The sequence below is a fragment of the Pollicipes pollicipes genome, unplaced genomic scaffold, assembly GCF_011947565.3.
Source record: "Pollicipes pollicipes isolate AB1234 unplaced genomic scaffold, Ppol_2.1 Scaffold_4002;HRSCAF=4701_pilon_pilon_pilon, whole genome shotgun sequence".
Taxonomy (NCBI): Eukaryota; Metazoa; Arthropoda; class Thecostraca; order Pollicipedomorpha; family Pollicipedidae; genus Pollicipes; species Pollicipes pollicipes.
The window spans coordinates 40,507,050-40,529,346 of record NW_023596420.1 but is presented as its reverse complement, the minus strand read 5'-3'; the positions used below and the strand labels follow the sequence as shown (position 1 = coordinate 40,529,346).

The 22,297-nt window shown below is 58.1% G+C and overlaps 1 protein-coding gene across 1 annotated transcript in view; it reads right to left on the bottom strand.

Moving 5' to 3' along the window:
• Positions 1–11,459: 11,459 nt before the first annotated feature.
• LOC119093590 (ETS-like protein pointed) overlaps positions 11,460–22,297 on the bottom strand; it is a 95,838-nt gene continuing 85,000 nt past the window's right edge. Inside the window, exons 6-8 of the mRNA XM_037216565.1 lie at positions 13,984–14,537; positions 13,263–13,420; positions 11,460–12,821 (exon numbers count right to left, since the gene is read on the bottom strand). Coding sequence (XP_037072460.1) covers positions 12,758–12,821; positions 13,263–13,420; positions 13,984–14,537 — 776 coding nt within the window. The 3' untranslated portion in view covers positions 11,460–12,757. The remainder of the gene's footprint in view (positions 12,822–13,262; positions 13,421–13,983; positions 14,538–22,297) is intronic.

Below are 22,297 nucleotides of genomic sequence, written 5' to 3'. Positions count from 1 at the left end.
GGAGGACTCTACGCTATTCTCAGCGGCCTTATACGTTCATCTGCTTAGGCACTCTCGATCACTCAGGGCCTTTCACATCGGTCTCAGCTCTTCCCGCTTCCTCGGAGAGCCCTGCGCTATGGCCGGGGCCCTATACGCTAGCCTGCCGAGACGCTCCCGATTTTTCAGGGGCCCACCAATCGGTCTTGGGTTCTTCTCGCCCTTTCGGAGAACGCTACACTGTTGACAAGGTCCCTCTCGATCGACCTGCCCGCACCCTCAATGACTGAGGTCCCACCCACATTGGTCTCGAGTTTCCCACTTCTGTCGGAGAGCCTATGCTGTTGCCAGGGCTCTTAAATGCTGACACGTCGAGGCACTGTTGATCGCCACGGGGTCTTCCACGTTTATCTAGGGCCTTTCCCATGTGGTCAGAAGAACCTCACGCTGTTGTTGAAAGCCCCACATGCTGCTTGCACACGGTGGGGTCAGGGATTATCCAAAGAGATTGCTTAGAAAAGGCTCTGATCCTAGAAACGCATTCAATCACATCGATGGGAATGCATCTTTTTAATAGAATACCTTGCCTCCAACAGGCAGCTGACCTGCTGATGAAGATTATCCTGACGTTTGAATATGCGCTCAACACAGGTGGCCATGTCTTGAACAGGCCTGATCCGCGTACACAGCAGGTTGAAATTGATTGCTCTCTCTCTCTCTCTCTCTCTCTCTCTCTCTCTCTCTCTCTCTCTCTCTCTCTCTCTCTCTCTCTCTCTCTCTCTCTCTCTCTCTCTCTCTCTCTCTCTCTCTCTCTCTCTCTCTCTCTCTCTCTCTCTCTTCCCACCAGCGTCTCGAGAACAACTGGCCTCTGCGAAGACTGAAATGTGCGGACGGTGGAGGGGAAGGGGTAGCGCCAAGACATCGAATATCTCATGGCTCTAGTATGCCACTTAAGCTTCTCTGTCCCAGACTTCAGGTGGCGCTTATCACGCCACCGGTCTGAGAGTGAGGCTGCAGAGACCAGCCGTTCAGGTGTCGTGATACTGCAATCGGAGAGATTGCCTCTTCAAATGCTGAAATGCTGTTCTGCTGGTGCTTCGTGACGAGTGAATCCCTGGTAATCGGAGTCGCTTTCCGATGTGGGAGGCCACCGAGGAGCCACTTATTTCACCACGTCCCAGCACAAGAGCGCGGCGAGTTTCAGTATTGATACCCACCGCGTATGTACTTGAGTTATATATATATATATATATATATATATATATATATATATATATATTTCAGGATTGTTTGAGAGAAATCCGGACCTCATACATCAAACAAGCAAAGGGCAGCTTTTTCTGAGCTTTTACAGAACGTTTTATTTTTTACACTACAACAAAAAAAAACGTCGTGATACCGCGTCCAAAGCAGAGTCGATCTTGATAGACTGGCACCCAGCCAAAGACAAGTCGACAACTCCATCCTAGGTGCCCACAAAATACGCCCTGAGTGCGCAGGTCCCGTCTCCCAAACCACTCGCCACCGTCGGACATGTTTCAGCAAACGCGTCAGAGACGACATCAGGTAACGGACAAACCTGATGTCATGTCAAATGTCATGATGTCAAACGTTCCGCTCAGGTGCTTGCATCGGGTACCCATCCTCTGAGTCACGTCGCTGGTCGAATTTGAGCCCGACGCCCGCTTGGCGCGCCACTCCGAAGTACGTCCTTCGGCGCCGCTCATCGCACCTGCCGCCGAAAACAAGATACCACCTGTGATGCGCATGCATAAGCCCAGAGATAGCTGCTGCCTTGAGCTTCTTACCGGTCGGGCGGACTTTGCCGCTTCTTGACGATAATACGTCTGCGATCAGCGTGTTGATCTGGGACTCTGTTTGCTTGCACCAAAGATAGCCACGCTGTATCTACTGCTGTGTAAATCATGCTGTTTATCCGCGGCTGGATATCGCACAAAAGACGAGTTTCTCACTTAGCCGGGCGGCTATCGGCTCTGATTACGCTAATGTTTCGGCCTATCGAGGGCGCGCGCAAACATTGCACTATCGAGGGAGCGGGCCCGCGCCCGTGTCATTCGCCTGTGTACACAGACGGCTCGGCAGGCCCGGTCGGTGTGGGGGACCCGCCACCGGCGTTGGGGGCGCGGCCGGCGGTACGAAGCGCCCCGGCGCCGCCACCCGGAGCCGCGCACCGAGACGGAACGGTGCATTCGGGCAAAGTCATGTGTACTCGAAGCAGCGGGGTGGAGCTTCATGAAATTAGCGGGCTACACAGACGATATTTATTCCAGCAGAATATTCGTTTTGCATCCGTGGAGTTTTTCAGGGATAGCTGAGTAACTCAGAACCCACTCAGGGGGGGGGGGGGGGGCGAGGAAGCGATGTGGGCGGGGATTCCAAGTTTCCGAATATTTGCAAAGATCCACATAAGTAATAAACCCTAACAGCGAGCCCGAAACTAATGGTCATTGAACTCGAGCGGAGTTCTGGCCAAAGATTTTTGCGTGGTTGATTTTTTTCTGACTTTGAAATAGTTGTTTTTGGAATCCCGCGACTGTGACTGGCGTCAGCAATATATTTTTTGATTTGTGCGTTAAATTTCCCACGAAAAATTGCGCACTTTTTGGGTATGTTGACCAAGCGTGTCAATTCTAGACAGCAATGAGATGCATTCACTCCTAAGCGGCAGCTGAAGCTTAATCCAAACAGTAGCGATGTGGGAAGTGCCTGTTGAAAATACAGCGCCAGTTAAGCTCAGCAGGCCTGCCGTGACAATCCGCCACCGGTGACTCGGTGGGCTTGTGCACACGGCGCCGTTGGGAGGCCACCAGGATCGATAGGGCACTCATCCGACGCGCGAGATGCTCCGCTTCGAGAGCGCTGTTGTAAGCCCGTGTCAACAGATGGCTCTCCACTCGGCGCTGCAACCGGGAGCCGAGGGTGGACAAACAGCTGTCAAGGACTCGCACTCCAGCTAACTCTTCAGTTGAAGCCGAGGCCGGCCGTCTTCGGCGCCCGAGTGCCGACGCTCGAGCCACCAACCAGGCGAGAGAGCCGGGGTTCGAGGAGGAAAGGCGAGGTGTTTGGAGCAGGTTTGCAGCCTGCGCTGGGGTACGTTTCTGTTTGCTCGGAGCAGCCGACATGTTGGAAGGTAAACGAACGCTTCAGCCTCGTGCTACGCAATCAGCGCGGCTGAAGGAGTTGAGCCTTCCAAAAAATGTATTTTCGGTCACATTCGTGGGGAGCTGCAGAATTTTTAGACATATGTGACATCTTTCCTGAATGTCAACCGTTTCCTGTCTTGGTTACAGCTCTTCTGCAAAGATCTGGCCTTAATATGAGCAAATGCGGAGATCTTTCCACTGTGGTATACCGTGCACACATTTTCTAGATGCCGAAGCCAAATTTTACGGACAGGCTTCTTCGAGCGGAAAAATGAAACAGCATAAACATGAAGTGGAAGGAGTCAGCTTCTTCGTGATATGCCGAACGCCCAACGGCTCAGTCATGTGAGGTGGCCCTCGAGTTATCCGTCTCCACAATATTTGAAACCTCTTGGCATAGAGGCAGCTCGAGTCGCGGGGTCGGGCTCGCCAACGCCACAACCAAGTCCAGATAGTTGTCCGCGTCAGAAGAGAATTTCGGAAAACTCTCAGGACATGGTCGGGACGGACAATTTTTTCGCCGCGCATAACACTGACTACTGGCTTTGGTAAATGGAAACTACTCGTCGATGATTTTCGGAAGAGGCATTACTAATTATATCGTCCCTTTTGGCTGACGCATCCTTGATTCGCCGTACCATTGAAACAAGGCAAGCGGAATTTAAGTTTGCGGAACTGAGTTCAGCAGAAAGTTATTTGTCCACTAGCGCCTTTAAAAAAGTTATCGGAAGCATTAACTCGTTGATGAAGAAGTTAGCTGTGCTGTTTGGCGGTTAGCGGATTAGCGGAACTCTGTCACCTGTGCGCAATGCATTAAAGTGTTTAACTTTAGATTAAGAGTGATAATCATTCTGGTACAACAAACGTCGATAGCGAGCGCCAGCATCAAGTGCTGATATCAACATCAATATATATATATATATATATATATATATATATATATATATATAGACTTAATGTGTGAAGTTCGCCAACAAAATGAGGATCAAAATAGTTCGTGTTGAGTGGCCAAGCGTCCTGTTTTTCACTTTATCATGGGTATATTTCCATTTCATTATGCAATTAAGCTCCCACAGAATACATCAGTTACAGCGATGTAGAGCCCATGCACCCATACGGTGTTCTCTGTGAAATAGTCTTGAGAAAAACCACGTTGTTGCATTTTAGGTGCCGATCGCATAAAACCTCACCCTGCCGATGCCAGCTGACGTTCAGAGCAGATCGTCCGCCACCGCCGGTGCGTGCTGCCAATAAAAGAGGGCTGAGCGGATTGGGGTAAACCCATGAGTACTCATACAAAATTGGTCGAGTTGCCATCCTTATTCTTTCTGTAGAAGACCTTGCAATATCGATTACCGCGAAATTTTCCGTGGAAAAATATTCTGTATAGCTGAGGGATCAAAACTAGCTTAGGTCGCTGCTTAAGCAGCTTCAACCGTTCTACGGAATCCAAGACAGCGGCCACCGCCATCTTAAATATTGGTTCCGTTTGAAGTTTTTTCTTGACGATTTTGAGGATCGTGTAATACCGCTTTAGATGGGTCACTTGGGTAGAAAATTTATCTGCTAAGTGGGCAGATGGAGTAGATGGACTGTGAGCGCATTTGTGCAGTTCTTTTCACCCATTGCACCAAATTCAAGGTCCCATTGAGGGCTGAAGGTGAAAATGATCAAGAATAACGAAAACCACCCCTCTTGATCGAAAGACGTTGCTCATTGTCACATTGGACTTGATGTAAGTGTGTCACTCACTGAAAGCTGCGTGCGTCATATACCATAAATATATAAACATGTGTTATATACACGACACATGTACTGCAGAAGACGCGTTTCACTTGGTTGAGTACGTGCTGTCGAGCTGCTACCCAAGTGCTTCTTATATTGAAAACATACAATGGCAACTACCGCGAACGTTTCATGTTGGTACACTTTCTCATGGCAATGGAAAAAGAAAGTTTGTGAGGGCTCATATCGCGGTTCCCAAAAGTTGCTGAAGTCCCATTAAAGTGGCTTTAATTTGAAGCCGGACTCTCTGCCGTCTAGGAAACGGTGCAAGACGAGCTAGGCCCACGCTGGCCCACGCCGCGGACAGGTCAGGCCTACGCTGTCACAAGTCAACAGCTAGGCCCACGCTGGCCCACGCTGAGCACAAGTCAGGCGCACGCTGTCACAAGTCAACAGCTAGGCCCACGCTGGCCCACGCCGAGGACAAGTCAGGCCTACGCTGTCACAAGTCAACAGCTAGGCCCACGCTGGCCCACGCCGAGGACAAGTCAGGCCTACGCTGTCACAAGTCAACAGCTAGGCCCACGCTGGCCCACGCTGAGCACAAGTCAGGCGCACGCTGTCACAAGTCAACAGCTAGGCCCACGCTGGCCCACGCCGAGGACAAGTCAGGCCTACGCTGTCACAAGTCAACAGCTAGGCCCACGCTGGCCCACGCCGAGGACAAGTCAGGCCTACGCTGTCACAAGTCAACAGCTAGGCCCACGCTGGCCCACGCCGAGGACAAGTCAGGCCTACGCTGTCACAAGTCAACAGCTAGGCCCACGCTGGCCCACGCCGAGGACAAGTCAGGCCCACGCTGTCACAAGCCAACAGCTAGGCCCACGCTGGCCCACGCCGAGGACAAGTCAGGCCTACGCTGCCACAAGTTAACAGCTAGGCCCACGCTGTCACAAGTCAAACAATGTAAAGCCGTGAATAAACATAGCCAAATCACGTTCAAGTAACAGTTCTTCAACTGTTCTGTTGTTCAACTTCGACTTCAACCTCTGGGCTAGAACGACGGCGCTTGTGCTCAGTGGGGTGCCTCATCCGCATCCTGGTGATGCCCAATACCATGTCCCTTGTTACAATCGCTTCTGAGCTGTTCCCGTGCACAGCCCCTCCACCAAGGAGCCTGCTCATATCCTCCAGACAGTCGAGTGCCCTCAGGCTGACTCCAGGTAGTCGCTCAGCTCCTGGTAAGACTTGTTTCCATTAAGTAGAAGGCATGCAGCAGCACGGCGATAATGAGTCGGTTTGCCATCCGGGCTTTGTTCCAGGCCTCCCATTTGTCCTGCTTGTGATGCCGCCATCAAACGCTGCGCTCTGAGTTGCGCTGCTCTGAGTTGTGCTCACAACAGGTCCCCTCTCCAGTGTTCCCACACAGCTCAGGACACACACGTGAGTGTGCATCATGCACGTGTGAAGTGTGCCCGTGTATCATAAGTGTGCATCCATGCCGCGTGAGTCACGTGTGAGGTTGGTCAGGCCCTGAGGTTCGCTTTATTGGACTAGGTATGCAATCTTATACAAGAGGAGGCCGGCTTTGAGATGAGTATGCTGCATCCGAGAGCACTGATGGTCCTTTCGAGACATACGAGCGCATACGGAAGGGTGTCTGACTGTCAGGCGGCCGGTAGACCATCGGTCTGAACATCACCAGTGCCTTAGACTTCAGGGCAGAGCCCGCCACCAGTCGGTCTTGCTCAGCATTGAAACCCGTCCACTCGGTCGGCTTTTCAGTTCTGCGAACTTCCGACAGTTACGCCACGTTTCCCTGCTGACTGAACCTGACAACAGTGGACTGAATCTGTGACTCTTCAGCAGACAAAGCCTTATCGGGGGCGGAGGTGCGCTCAGACTGGAAGAACCCTTGCAGTGCTGCGTCGGCATAGCCTGGTGGATGAGTAGTAAAGGGGACGCCTCACTATTGCCATTCTGGCGCGGAGGTTGCACTTGAAAGGAGCCATGTCATACCAGGAGCTGAGCGATAGCCTGGAAACAGCCAAAGAGCACTGGACCACAAGCATGTGAGTTCAGTGCCCCTTCAAGCCTACACTGCGGGCATCCGTGCTCCTACGCGGAGGTCGGAACGACAACTTCCTTTCCCAGCACTGCCCCAAGGCGATGCTGCCGCATTTCTTCGTAGCAGGCCAGCTATGCTCGCCAACTGAGACCACATGGGAGGCAGATGAAACACTTTCCCCGGTGTGCCAGGGAGGATTGACAGGGGCACGCGCATGGTGGCATTCGGACAGCGAGACCGCAGTGTCATCAGACTAGCTGCCGGCTGACCTCGGTCAGCTGCTGTACCGCGTCGTCTGGCTAGCTCCTGGGACCGCAGAAGGCATAGCCGAAAGTTTGGGGACTTGACTGGCCCACAACGCTCCTAGCCCCCCCCCCCCCCCCCAGAAGCTTCCTCGTGCTCCCCTCAAAGAAGATTATAGATATTTCCAACTTCGGTTGGAGCGACACCATCATACCGGCCGTCTTAACAGCAGCAGTTACTCCGCAAGCTCTCCTGGATGCAGTGTCCTGCAGCTGCACCACTGAAAACAAGGCAGGCAGCGTTGCATGCTGCAGATGCAACAGACACAGCACGGGCCTTTGGCATACAGACAACTGTAAGTGTTAGGAAGAAATCGCATGTTGTTGCCGTTGCACCAGCAGGCAGATGGACATCGAAGACAACGAGGGGGAGCTAGCTGTACAAGTTGCTGGCATTCGTACGGGTATGGACAAGGCTTACATAAGTCGAGAGGATACTGCGGAGAACACTTCACAATATTACTGCCTGCGGTTTTTTTACTCATAGCTGTCTTCATTGAAGGTAACGCTACACATTTCAAGATAGTGAAGTAATCATTAAATATGATGAAATAAGCTCACTCGGTGAGCCTATAAGTTAGTGAGAAGCAGTAAGTTATAACTACAAAGCTATATGTGATAAATATTTATAAAACTTTAGGTGGAAAAGGCTGCTATAGACAGCATATTTTCTCTATGAGAGCCCATTGACGGCCGTCATTTCTGGAAATCGTGCTCACGAACGCCGGATATGAACGACACGACAATTTTTTCCTGACCTTGATCGCCGCATGGCCAATGGAATGGCAGGATTTGAACTACGTTACTATGGCGTCATGCACACCTGAGTTACTTTGAATTAGTCTCCCCGATAACGTCTGCACATCTTTGCAAGTGTGCAGTTCAGAAACAGAAGGCTTTAGATCTTGAGAAGGGCGAGGGTATGAATTGCACCGGATGATCCTCAAGGTGACTGTTTCAGTGAAAAAACCCACACAAATGCGGAACACATTCCTATGGATTTTATTTTTGGTTTATGGGTTTTATAGGTTTATGCAAGCCATTCAGACTACTTTTGCACTTAACAACAAAAAAGCATGCTTGGGTGTGACCTTTCCTGAACGGTTGCAATGCTTAAAACTTATGCGCTAGAAAATGGCAAACGAGTGGGCACAGTTAATTCTGAATGGGTAGCGGGTAGGCGTGGACACCGTCCCCAAGGTAGCGGGTAGGCGTGGGCACCGTCCCCAGGGTAGCGGGTAGGCGTGGGCACCGTCCCCAAGGTAGCGGGTAGGCGTGTGCACCGTCCCCAAGGTGGCGGGTAGGCGTGGGCACCGTCCCCAAGGTAGCGGATGAGTTGGGTAAAGGAAATCTTGCTCGTGGGGCTCGAGTCAAAGCCACACAGCCCTCGCCTAATCGGTTCCAAGAAGCAGCACCGGCCTCGGTTAGCCTCTGCACGCGGCTGCTCTGCGGCTCAGTTAGCCTCTGTGCGCTGCAGGCCGCAAACAGATGGCAATCAGTCAGCTGGTTGAAACTGAGCTGGGGTAGGCTGAGGGTGGGAGCAGGGGCAATACCAAGAAACGCTTCTGAATGTCCGCCCTATGGAGCCGTCTCTCGCTTCCCCCCCCCCCCTTAAATGGCATACAAAGCAAGTAAGACATTCCTAGCAGGTAGTATCATCTCGTGCCGGGTGCCATATGCGACTGCTGTCAGTTACCATGATAAACATCGGAGCTATGGTCAACATTCCGGCCGGGCCCCAGTATCTGCCGTTAGTTATACGGTTACCATCTCACCAAACCATTTGCATGCCAATTAGTTACCAACCTTGCGATTCTCGCTATCGTCCCAGTTTGGCATTTACTACCCTCGATACGCGGCATAAAAGGACCCAGCAGAACTTAAACGAGCTGAGGAACTGGCTATCTCTAAGAGGTCCTCCCCTCGCACACTTTAAAATCCTTTGGCTTTGGGCCAGTGCATTTTGAGAACTTTCCTTTCATCACGATTTGTATATGACCTCAGAGAGCGGGGAGAATTATGTGACCGGATGGTGGGGTCAGGTTTCACACACCAAAAAACAATGCTTGCGTGAGCCCTGGTCGTCCCAGCAAGCCTATCCAATCAAAAAGTTCAATCCGAACAAAAACTCACTTGTGTATTTCAGCACATAATGACAGCACGTATCATAGCCTCGTTGCGCTAAAACACGTCAAAGAAAGTTCCAGCCCCACAGCCACTTCCCTCGGCGCGACACAAACGCGCTGCGTCCGGTACACGAGGCATGAAGCGCCAGTCGGCACCCCAGCGCCACCACCGGCAGCGACCGAACTACGATACGCTGAAGTGCCGTCCAGGTGTCAGAACCGTCGATACACTTCATTCGCTGCTCTACTTGGAGAGCGGGCTATTGTGTAAACCCAAAAGGGGACGAGCAGGGCAAACCTGCCGATCGGCTTGCGCGATACCGCGCCGTCGGTGGGGCCGGTGCCGCAGTCCCCAGCACGAGCGCGACGCCGTCGGCGACGAGGCCGGCTTTCCGCCTTGTACCTGGCCGCCGGCTTCCGCCAGCTCGCGCCCCTCGCCAGATCGCGCCAGCTCCTGCAGCTGCCAGCCTCAGCTGTCGGGCGGGCGCCTCTCGCACCTTTCCGGGCGCCTCCAGCTCTGAGTTGGACTGGAGTCCAGAGCCCAGCTCGAAGTCCGCCCTGCCGGCAACAGGACCGGCGCCAGCCGGGTCGAGCGGTGCGCGGCCCGTCACCCAGCCCGCGTGAACCCATGGCCGGCCAGTGCGACATCGGACCCGGGGGCTCGGTGCTGTGGTGCGGTCCGGGTCCCGTGGTCAGGCGGTGTTCACCACGGGCTCAACAGACTCCGGCCCGACCAGGCTCGTTAAATGAAATCATACACAAACAGCTGTTCAACGTCGGAGTCATAGGCGGATCCTGGGGGGAGGGGAGCACGGGGCATGGTCCCCCAGAAGCTCCGAGAGTATGTTTTGGCCCCCAAAAAACATTCCCAGAATTTCATAAAAGTTTCGTCTACTTACCTTACCTTACCTTACCTTACTTACCTTACCTAAGTTTCGTCTGCTTACCGTCTGTTTCAACTATGATGTGCGGTATCAAACATTTCTTTCCGTTTCGGAAAAAAACTTAATGAAGAAAGATGTTGATGCACTTCCACTAATCGCGTTTTTCCTCACTATGTGTCCTCACGCCGTTGGCCCTTGCAAAACAGTCCTACGTATAATACCAAACTTCATAGATCGGTCTCATCTCCGACAGCAGCAGTGGTCGCTTACGCTTACGCTCAGTGTTCCGCTACCAACATCATTTGAATGTCACGTCAACCCCTTGTTCTTCTCAAATTGCCATTGCATCCCGACTCCTGACTGACTCATCATTCATCTCGTTCCGCAGCGCGGCTCACCGGTGTGCCCGCCCGCCACAGCCGCTCCGCAGCTGCCACCACGCTCCATAGCCACTAGAATCGTCCTCTGTCCGGCCTGGTCACCCTGTTTCACCGTTTGTCACCCCGATCACCATTTACAGTAAACCCCATCTGACCAGTTGACTCTTGAAAGGAATATCTTATGGTACGAGCTTTGTAAACACGCATACTATACATAGAAGATTTAAAAGCATTTCGGTGCTTGAATGGTGTCCCTACTAGGTACTCGCGAGAGGCACCATACACTGGACCTCGGATCCCGCACCAGCCAGCTGGCGACGAAAGGTTGCCCCCCCCCCCCAAAAAAAAAATAAAAACAACAACTCCAGGCTAGATCTGCCCGTGGTTGGAGTGTAACTGTATTCCTGTTTTGACCTGCATGCTATTGCAACAAATGACCCAAAGCTTCCTAATTGGTGATGTGGATATATTTTCGTTCGTTGCCTTCGTCTCCATAAGATGAAGTCACCATACCGCGGGCACGCGCCGGTTTCTACGTTGGTCTGTTTTAGTGTGAGCTTCAAAACTCGTATCGAACCTCGTAAAGGGTTTTCTCGATGTACCTTGTTCTCGAAGTGCTTCACAGGAAGATCGTTCGGGGCAAGGAAAAGTGCCCAATTTGATACGCTCCTCAACACGCGAATTCTAAACTTCATTACCCGGAAGAAAACTTGTCATTGACGCGTTTGTGATGGCTTTGACGCGACAGTGATTCCGTTTTTTCATCTATTCATAGCCGTGCTGCCGCTGCTTTGGACATGCAGTCCGTTTGATTTCACGACATACTTTTATGATACAACATATCTATATTTTGTCACATCTTTTCACTCAAATGCACACTCAAATACTACAATTTGTCACGGTTCATCATGTCGGTTACAAAAATAATTACACACGCACGTAATATGTACAAGGCACTTTATGTGGCATCATTTTCAACAAATGATATGCATAAACAAAACGTGATTAAGCTTGGGAGTAATGCTTCGCTGCGTTTCGCCGCGCCCGAGTGGACGCTTCGCTTGCTTCGCCGCGAGTCAGCAGAGAAGCGGTGAGGGGTGGGAGACGCCAGCGCTGACGACGCGGCTTCAGGAGAGCGAGATCACAACAAACAGCTTTAACCTTCGAGGATGCCGGTGGCGGCACCCTCGCCGAAGCGCGAACAATAAATTAACACTCAGGTAGTCTGTTTCGTACCTGGCTGTCGCGTCGGGTTATCAAACGGTTACGTATACCCTCGGTCACTTTTTATAAGGCTTCGGACGACCGCGGGTGAACAACAACCCACCTCGCCTGCACATGCCGGGGAGTGTGGCACAGGGCGCCACGTGAGCACTGCCAGCCCAGAAACACGTAAGACACACGTGGGATCAACAAGTAACAGCGGCACTAACAGCACCACGTCCCGGCGCCCTCATGGAAGCTTCGGCGTCACAACAGTGTGGCCGGCCTGGCACGAGCTCGCCCGGCGAAACAAGCTATCGCTTGTCCGCGAATAAAAACTTGCGCGCCCACCAATCGGCTCGCAGCACGAAACATCAAGCAGGCCTGGTAGCCTCCCTCAACAACGCCGCCCGAATGCCAGCTGGGGTCACCCCAAACACGGTAGAAAAGAACACGCCACGCCGTCGCGCTTGAGCCTGAGCCGCCGGCCCGCCGTGGTCCCTCCCGCCAAAGCCGCGGATTTCGGTGGAGGAGAGCCGCGTCGGCTCCGCTCAACGGTGAGCAATCGAACCGCGCTCGCCGGCGGCGCGCGCGGACAGCGGGCGACGAACGGCGACAACTCGCGTGACGTCTGAATATCGGCCGAATCGCCGCGTCGGCTCATCTGTACTCGCAGACTAGTCAATAATAATAGTCTTTTAAGATCACTTCTCTTGGAGACGGCTCGTGACTCGAGCGGGCGCGTGCTGGTGGCGCCGTGCGTCGGGCCATGGGCGATCGTGACGCCGCGGCACGGCGGGCGCGCGAACTAACGCTTCAGGTACAGCTCGCCAGACCCGATCGCCCGTGTTTCCGCCGACTCGTACGCACAGCGCCCTCTTTGGACTGGAACAGGGGAGCCGGAGACGCCTGCGTACGGCGCCTCCTCAGTCGTCCTCCTTCTTGTCCGGTTTCAGGTCTACCACGGCGTGTAGCTCCTCGGGGGTGTACCTGAAATAGAAGAACACGAAACTGAAAAACTCGCTAGGACTGTACGCGTGGCGATGCGTCCAAAATGAAATAAGGCCTGCCAAGTTTCTGGGCTGGCTGATACTGCAGGAGATAGGTCCCGCGATTCACAACGGCCTTTGACATAGCAACTTGAAATACGTTTCCCCGGTTCCTTTTCAGTTTCGTTTCATTGTGGTAACAATCAACGTGTCGAGGAAGGTAATAACATAATTGTAATTCCAGCTTTGGATATCTATGGCAACACCACCTCTTATAATATATGTAATATCATAGCATGTGTAATTAATTTATAGCAATAAATGCACTTTATGTATACATACATATATATATATATATATATATATATATATATATATATATATATATATATGTAGTAATTGCATCCGTGAACAGCACATGACGGGCCAGACCATGCCTCACCCGAGCAAGCTTTGCAGGTCGCAGACGAACCGGTACACGTATCGCTTGCCGGCCGTCTTGTGTATGATGTTTTTGTCGTAGTAGTACCGGAGGCCCCGGCTCAGTTTCTCGTAATTCATTTTTGGCTTATTCTTACGATTTCCCCACCGCCGCGCAACCTGTGGAGAGGTAGCGGAAGGTCAGAACCCATCACCACCGAGGTCACACAAGGGCTTGGATGGTCTGTGAACGCGGTTTGATCGATAGCGAGAGTTCAAGCACATGCCTTAATCTACTTGAACATGAAGAATCTTAAACAGCAATATAAATGACACGTGGCAACCAATCCATGGGGAACGGAAAAAAATGTGCCAATCGTGGACCAAATCATGAGGAAAGACGGGAGGGAGCGGGGTTTCTCCAACTTCTCGAAATTTCGACATGACGCTGCGATATTGCACGAAAATAAATGCCTTGATGTCGTGGATAGTCCCTCTCCACACTATTCCAACGCGAAGCCAATGCTATCGATAGCTATCTATCAAACCTGCGAGTCAGCAACGTGCTTACGGCTTACGAAAGCTTCACGGGGCCACGGCCTGCAAGGCCTCCTTACGATCTAGATGCAATGATCATCCAGTAGTACGGTCGTGTTCTCACCTCACCACCGAGACAACCACCACCATAGGTCACCGGTACCACCCCAACCATAAGTACATACAATCGCCGCTAGATGTCTCACCTCGTCCGGGTCCGTGAGCTTGAACTCCCAGCCATCGCCGGTCCACGAGATGAAGTTCTGGCACGACTTGTCCGTGAGCAGCTCCAGCAGGAACTGCCACAGCTGGATGGGGCCAGAGCCGGTGAAGCAGGGGCCGGCGCCGGAGGACGGGTACGCGCCCATCAGCGGCGGCTTGACGTCGCCCTGCAGCGGCGAGGCGCGGTGGTGCGGCGGCAGGAAGGCCGGGTGCGGCGGCCCGTGGCCGGCCATCAACTCCGGGTGCCACGCCTCCGGCGGCGCCTGCGGCACCGTCTGGTAGTGCGCGTCGTATCCGGCCGCGTAGTGCGCGTCGTACCCGTCGTAGCGCGACGCGGGCGGGTAGAGCTTGTGCGGCGTGCGGTACTTGAGCTCCAGGCTGGCGTTGGGGTAGAACTCGGGCGAGCCGGTCTCGCCGTACGGGTGGTGGTGCGGGTCGGCCATGTGAGGGTACTCGGGCTCGTAGTGCTGCGGCACGTACGCCGGCGGCTCGTCGCCCATGCCCTGCATCGGCTCGGCCATTTGCGCGCCGTACGCACCTGCCGGCGGAGGAGGCGTCGGTCAAGCTACCGTCCGGGGCACAGCGGGAGGGGAGCAGTGTCTCACCGTGGGCCAGCGACCAGCGGAAGAAAGGGACAGCACCGAACACGTCATGGGGGGGGGGGGGATAGGCTGTGGCAGGTGTGGTAGCCACCGCCACCGGAGTCTCTCAGGATGGACGCAGGTTTTCTAATCTGTCATCGAATATGGCTCGGGCCATTTGCTTCGCCACGCAAACGTTTCTGAGCATGCTCCACCTTAGGTCACATCGTGACCTAACCTTAGGTAGAACGCTCCACGACAGGTCAGCCGCTCCAAGAAAGGAGGCACATCGGTCACATGGCCGATCAGCGGGGCAGGACCGCGGGAGTTGTTCGTCTTTAAGGAAGGCTTACATTACCAGGCAACAGAACGAACTCAGAACGAAGAGCAACAGAACGAACTCAGAGGCCGAGAACAGGGACGGTACTAAGGCGCGCCGACTGCGAGAACGGGGAAAGACCCGGACGAATCCGGCCGAATCTCAGCGAGCAGATAGCGAGCCGTTATGTTATCGTCCGCGCAATCCGTTCTCCACGCCGATGACAGCCGACACGCCACCATCGGTCCTCCCCACCCTCTCCTCCCGCACTGCTCTGCACCGCCAGAGCGACACCCGTCACCGGTCCGATGACACGATACGGCGGGCGCCACCTCCGCGCTGCCGCCGCCGCCGCTGCCGGCCGGCACAAAGCCCGGCCGCCCAGCGCGACCGAGTGGCACCGCGATGACGCCATTCGGCAGGTCGGTGTCACCGGCGAGATCGCGACACCACGGCGGCGCCGCGCGCCGCCGGCGCCGGCGGAATGTAATCCCGCGCCGGACAATGGCGGCCGCGCCGCGCGACCTTGGCGCCGGCTTTTAATTAGATCGCAAACAGTCGCCCGCCGCCGCAATTACCGCGCCAAAAAACGCCGCGCGCCGCCAGCCGATAAATCAGCGTTTCGGCGCGAGGCGACGCGCGCGCCGGTGGCGACGAGGCGACCCAGCGTTGCGCCGCGTCGACGAACGCACAACGGCGCCGTCGGACGCCGCCCCCCCCCCCCCCGCCCCGAGGCCACAACCCATTCACAGGCGGTCGTCGTCGAGCGGCGGCGCGGCGGAGTGGCGGCACCGGCGGCGCGCCGGCGGTGCCAACGGCGCCGACGCGGCGGCCGTCTGACCTCCGGGGTCCGGCCGGCGGCCACTTGTTGCCGCCGCTCGACGGCTGCCGGCGGCAGCCAGCTGGCGCCGGCAGCGCCGCCAGCCGCGCCGCCGCTCTCGCTGTTTGGGCCTCCGTCAGTCCTGGCTGCGCCGCCGCCGCCGCCGCCGCCCAGCAGACTGGGCGGCCTGGGCGCCGCCCCGGCCCGGCCCTGGGGGGCGCCGACCTCCGGTTGTCATCTCAACGGCCGCCGCCTCGCCGCGCGCCTCGGCCTCTCTGCGTCTGTCCCCGGCCTCGGTCCTTTATCCAAGGACACCCCTTGCCACATCATCTCGTCTCCTCCAGTACAGCCACGACGCACTAGTACTTTTACTGTGGTCCTTTCCAGCCCATAAGTGCTCGATGGTGCAACCAAAGTGATCTCATTCTCCGGCGCTGTCACCTTCCGCCGTCCGTGAGGGATCCCCCGTTCACAGCGGCCTATCTGCTCCTGCTTCCCCGGCGGGACGGGAGCGAACGCCCCGCCCCTCCCCCACCCCTCCGCTCGGCATCTCCAGTTACCCTGGATTTAACCCTTTTCCCACGGCAGCAGCGGCCGGCCAGCCCGTCGGCCCGGATCATATCCGGCGGTGGCCGGCCGATCAGCTGTCGGCGCGGGGCCGGCGTCAGGCACCCCGCGCGGGGGCGCCCCCCGCCCCCTCACCGCGGCCTGCCGCGCCACACCGCACCAGCGCCGCGCGGTGCCAGCGTTTCTCCGCCGACGCCCCCGCCGACCAGTGTTTTCGGCGGCGATAGGCGAGCGCAGTGACAAACCGGCAGCGGGCGTTGGCGGGCGGCGGCGGGCCCGCGGATCTGCCCCACCGGCGGTCCGTGGACGCGGACCCACATTCGCGCGCCGGCCAATCAGGCGCTTCCGGCGCGCGCTGTTGACGCGCGCGGCGCGCTGTCCGCGCGCTGCGCTGTTTGATCGCCGGTCGCTGCGCCGCGCGAGCCGCGCGCAAACAGCGGAGAGCGGGCGGCGGGAGGGGCCGCGCGCCGCGCAGCCTCCCGGCCTGCCGTGGTGGAACGCGCCGCGCGGCCCCTCCGACCTAGCGCGCCAATTCCGCTCATTTACGACGCCAGGAGCGCGTGCGGGCGGTCGCGCGGGTAAAGTTACACAGTCATGGGCGGCGCGGCGGCGCGCGGCGGGCGCAGCACGTGCTCCGAGGTCGGCCGGCGGATCAAAGAGCGCCGCCGCCGCGGCGCGTTTGATCTGCAACCGCCAAACACTGAACAACTCGCTGTTTGTCCTTTTTAGCAAATGAAAACATTTAAATCCAGACTGTGCTTACATTCGAGTGGAAAAAGCGTCGGCGGCGGCGGGTTGGAGCTGCCGCCACGACGACTGCAGCGTGTGACGTGATCGCGTGCAGACAGGTGGGGAGACCATCATGCCACGTCAGCGCCCCGCCCCGCCCCGCCCCCGCCCCCGCCCCCGCCCCCGGCCACAGGTGAAGAGGTCATCCCGGTCGGCGCGTCAGCTGCCAGGTCTAATCCAGGCCCGCTGCACAGAAGGTCGACCCGAGGCTGAGCGCGCCCGCTCAAGCTGCGTCACCGCGCTGACTGTCCGTCCGCTGACAGCCGGCGGAGGACCCTGCACACGACGCCGTCCATGCACCGACCGTCCCGCCGACACCGCTGATCGTCCCGCTGACCGCCCGCTGACACCGCTGACCGCCCCGCTGACACCGCTGACCGCCCCTCTGACACCGCTGACCGTCCCTCTGACACCGCTGACCGCCCCGCTGACACCGCTGACCGCCCCGCTGACACCGCTGACCGCCCCGCTGACACCGCTGACCGTCCCGCTGATACCCGCTGACGCCCGCCGCCGGCGCCGGTGAAGAGTTACACATTAAATCAGCTGGATCGCCGGCAGCCGGCGCGGAATACTTGCCACCGGTGTCGCTCAATGGCGACAATGGGCTCCAATCTGCGCAGTAACAAGAGGCTTCCGGCGCCTGGTACCGGGCTGTGGCCGAGGACGAAAAACCAGCCGGCGACAGCACATGGGAATGAATGGGCGGCGCCACGCCGGCCGGCCGGCCCCTCTCAATGGAGTGTCGAGTCCATTCATCAAAACGGGCCCGGCCCGGTCCACGGGCACAAAAAGGCGGCTCAAATTTGTCCCATCCATGAAAAGTGCGGCGTGTAAATAAACACCGTAAAATTGACGTCCGAGCGGACAAAGGGCTGGGAATTCCTCACGGGGTCGGGCCGTGACTGGCGCTCGGTGCACTCCCTCCCCCTGCCCTCCCCCCTCCCCTTCTGTGGCGGTGGGCCCTCCGCCGCAGATGACACGGCGGGGACACAGGGCGTCACCGCGACGGACCTCCGCGGAGATGGGCGCTGCCCGGGACAAAGGTGTCGTGAGAAACGCTGTCCGGCCGCTGGCGTCCAGCTCCAGAGTTCGATGTGGCGAGGGACGCCTCTGCGGCGGCCGTCCGCCGCTTCGCGCATCTGCATGGGAAGCGCGGACAGCCCGCGGCCAGCCACACAAACGCAAAACCTGCTGACGTGCCCACGGCCCGCTCAGACTGTCGATCAAGACTCAGGGAGCGCCAGAGGCGTCAGACGTGTCAGGCGTGTCAGCAGTGTCAGCGGCGTCGGCAGTGTCACGACGCCGCAGCCCACACCTGGTGACGGGTGTCGGACTCCGTGAGCGGACTCCGGTCCGCCTCTTCCTCGTCGTCGGTGCCCAAACGCCCGTCCGCGCCACTAACGCCACACCGCCGACCGGTGTGGACAGGTGGGTGCGTGACCAATCCCAGTCGCCTCCTCCGCTAATGTCCCCCGGTTAATTCCGACTTCCTGTCGCTAATTGTGTCCTGCAGCACAGGCAGTTAGTGATTATCGTACCTATCTCTACGCAGCCTAAGGGTGGTATGATATTGTTGAGTGGATGATTTAAAACTGTAATAAGAACCGGAAGTCTGCTCATACTTAAAACAACAAAGCCACTGATATTTCATCTGTAACTAATAGCATTGTAATATAATCTGAGCAGCACAGGCCATAAACGTGAAGACAAAACCATTCTATCCCGATGACTTCTCAAAGAGAACCTCTACAATCCCACGTTATTAGTAACTTCATTGTATTCGTATTTCCGACATTGTTGTGTCCGTCACACAATGGAAATCAGATTACACATGTTCCCCTACCAAAGCGGGTTCGACCACCCCTCTAAACCCCCCCCCCCCCCCCTCCTCCCTCCGAGCCTATCGTCCGTTCCGGTGGCTGCCCGGCCCAAATCAGACGCTGCCCCAGGCCTCGGCTAAGTCCCATGCGCCGGGTCCGCCGCCGGGCCAGCGGGGGAGTAAACGCGCACTTCCGCCGGAACTTACCCACCTCGCCTCCCTCCCCCTCCCCACCTTGAAATTGGCGCGCGCGGCAAAAACGCCTCACACCTGAGCGGCGGCCACGGTGGAGCGGAGGGTGGCGCTCACGCCTCACGCCTCACGCCTCACGCCTGGTGCGCAGTGCGCTGGTCCCGGTGGCGCACCACTCCAAGGCGCGCCACCTGCGCCGGTACATATCACGCAATGTCACGGGTCACAGTGACAGGTCGCCGGCACCTTTACACCACAAGAGAATGTGTCGGGCCTGTCACATCGAGCGCACATGGGCCGCAGCAGAGTCACGAGACACCGCCAGCAAAACTTCGCCGGGACAGGGCTGGTCTTTACGGTACTTTGGAAGCAATGGGCTTTTATACTCGTCGTCCAAGGACCTCCTCTGACGCGAGAGGGGACCGATTGTGCCTCGTCAGGCTGATGGCCCTGACCGGGGCCCCTCCCGGGCCGCGAGGGCAAACAATGCCGCCCGGACCCCATTCATTGGGCGCCCACCTGCGAGAGCGAACGACGCATAGGAATCGGCGCGACCTTACACTTCCGGCGCGCCGCCGCCGGCGCGGCCGGGCGCAACGTCACGCCCCCGGCGCGCGCAAAAAACGCCCCCTCGGGCGGCGGGCGCCGGCGGCTACCGCCCGGCGCGGGGGACGGCGAGGGGCGAGGGACGGCTGGCAGACGGCGAAGGAGAAACGGACGGGCGCCATCTGGTCAGCGGGCGGCCGGGGTAGGGGAGCGGGGCACTGGAGCAGGCGGCGCCGCGCGCACAACACCGCCGTCCGGCCGATCGGCCGCCGCCGGCGCTGCCCCACTCCCGCCGCGACGGACACCCGGCCCCAGCGCAACCGAGCGGACGCCCGAGACTCCGGCGCGGGCGCGGAGAGCATACCTGCGCGGGCGAAGAGGTCGGCGGCGAGCCGCGGGCCGGCGGCCAGGTCGTGCCGCCAGTCGCGCCTATGAGCCGTAATCATGGCCACCGCGCCCGTCACGTCACGTCGCGTCACGTCCCGTCACGGCCGGCGCAGGCGAGCGGTGCGTGGCGCTCGGCGCGCGCGCTGACCGGAGTGTGCGGCGGCCGACGGACGCCGCTCCGACTCACCCGTGCCCGCTTCCTGTCATGGGCGCCGGCCCATTTCGGATAGCACACTTCCCATACTCACTGGGTCATTGGAGCCAACGATATCGCCGCCGGTAGCCGAGACGTGTCAGCGGCCGGCCCCTCCGCTGACCCCGGCGACCTCGCTGACCCCACGCTGACCTCGGGGCGCGACCCCGCCAGCGCCGGCCATTGTAGCACGACCCGCCGGCCAAATGGCCAGGAGCCCAACAATGCGCAGCCCGCGAATGAAGATATGTGTGTGTAAGTTCGTTCGAGGGCCGCATTACCGCGATTTAATTAGAGTGCGCTGCCCCACTGGCGGGTTGACGGGGGCAGGGCTCGCGGTGCGAGGACTTCTGCACAAAAGTGGGCCGGTCAGCAGCCCCGTGCATGAGACGCAGTCGACTTGAGCGCGGGATCCACGGTGACAAAAAGGCCTGCAGTCAATGGTGCTGACTCGCCGAGTGAAACGGAGAATCGTTGACGGTGCAGACAGCCAACGCATGAATCCTGGCTTTCGGACCCACTTGCCGTCGGCAAAAAGAGTCATTTCGTGCTTCGCTGCAAACACATTTGCCGTTTTTGCCACCCATGGCACAAAGAGCGAGATCGTGCTCCAAAAAATCGGCCGCTACACAAGCTCCGCCGCTTTTTACAGGTAGGCCCCGCCCAGGGGCGCCACCCCCATGACGTCACGCATCCGGTGCCGCACAACATCCGGCCATCGGCTGCGCTCGTGGTGGCTCGTTAGGGAGAGGGTCGTAATAGCTCGGCTACTGTTTTACTGGGGGAGAGGCGGCAGCGCTGTCCTGGGAACGGCCCCTCCGCGCGCCGGGGACGACTCCTCGGCGCCGGAAACGCCGCGAGCGCCGGCTGCCGCCAGCTGGCGCCCGTTCCCACGAGCCGACGTAACCCACATCTCGACGGCGACGACGGAGCAGCGACGTTCGACGGCCGGTTTCACTTTCGGAGCGACGCGGCGCGGAGACGGCGCCGGCCCGGGTCCCACGGCGCCGCGTGACGCCGCGTGACGCCCCGTGGCGCCCCGTGACGCGTGGAAACCCAGCGGCTGAGCTGGTGCTGCGATGGGACGCGGTCTCTTCTGCCTTCACGGCGGTAGCATGAAAGGCGTCCGGGTGTCAACAGCCAACACACACCGCTCCGCCACCGCTGTACTGTGACGAGTCGCGCGATACATGCTCCGACGCAGCGGTGATTCAATGTGAAGGAATGTGTCACCACCGTGTCGCCATGAGCAGTGCAGCGCGGACAAAGCGGCGACTGGCGCGCGCTGAATAGTAAGTACGCCCGGCGAGTGGACAGGTCTGCCGTCACACCTCGACGCGCCACCGCACGTGCCTCTCCCCGGCGTGCACAGCCGCCTGCACCCCACCCCGCCCGCCCTCCCGCCGATGCACGGCGCGCGGCCGGCGTGCTGTGCAGGGCACCCACCCCTCCGTGCTCCGCGTGCGTCGCGCCCCGCGCCGCCGACCGACCAGCCCACTCGCCGCGTAGGGGAGGGCGGAGGCGTGCGCCAGAAAACAAAGACACCCGGCCGCGGCAGCCAGGCGCATCCCCCCTCAAGACGCCGGCCGAGGGCACCTGCTGCCCACCCGTCAATTCCCCCCCCCCCCCCGTCGGTGGCGCGGGCCGTTTTTGCGGGCCGGTTTGAAGGCGGCTGGACTTCGGCGTTCCGTCGCGGCGCTACAACGGCGGTGGGCGCGCGCCACTGTCGGCCGCGGGTCAGCTGACCATGCGCCGGCCGTGCCCGGCAGGCGAACCGGGCAGACGCAGACGGCAATTCGGTTTGAGCGGTGGGAGCATGTTTTTGTTTCGAGGCTATCGGCCGTGGTAAGCCAACATGACAGGTTGAGACAAGCTTGAATCATGTGGGTTATGTTGAGGAGCGGCGAACGACGCAGACAGCCGGACCACGTGATCGGCTCAGCGGGACTATCGCGACGCACGATATCCTCGACCTCGGTGACCCGTGCTCCCCAACGATGGGCTGACCACTGGCGCCGCCCTGGCCAGCTGACCACTGGCGTCGCCCTGAACCCGCGAGCCGACACCGCACCGGCAGCCTCC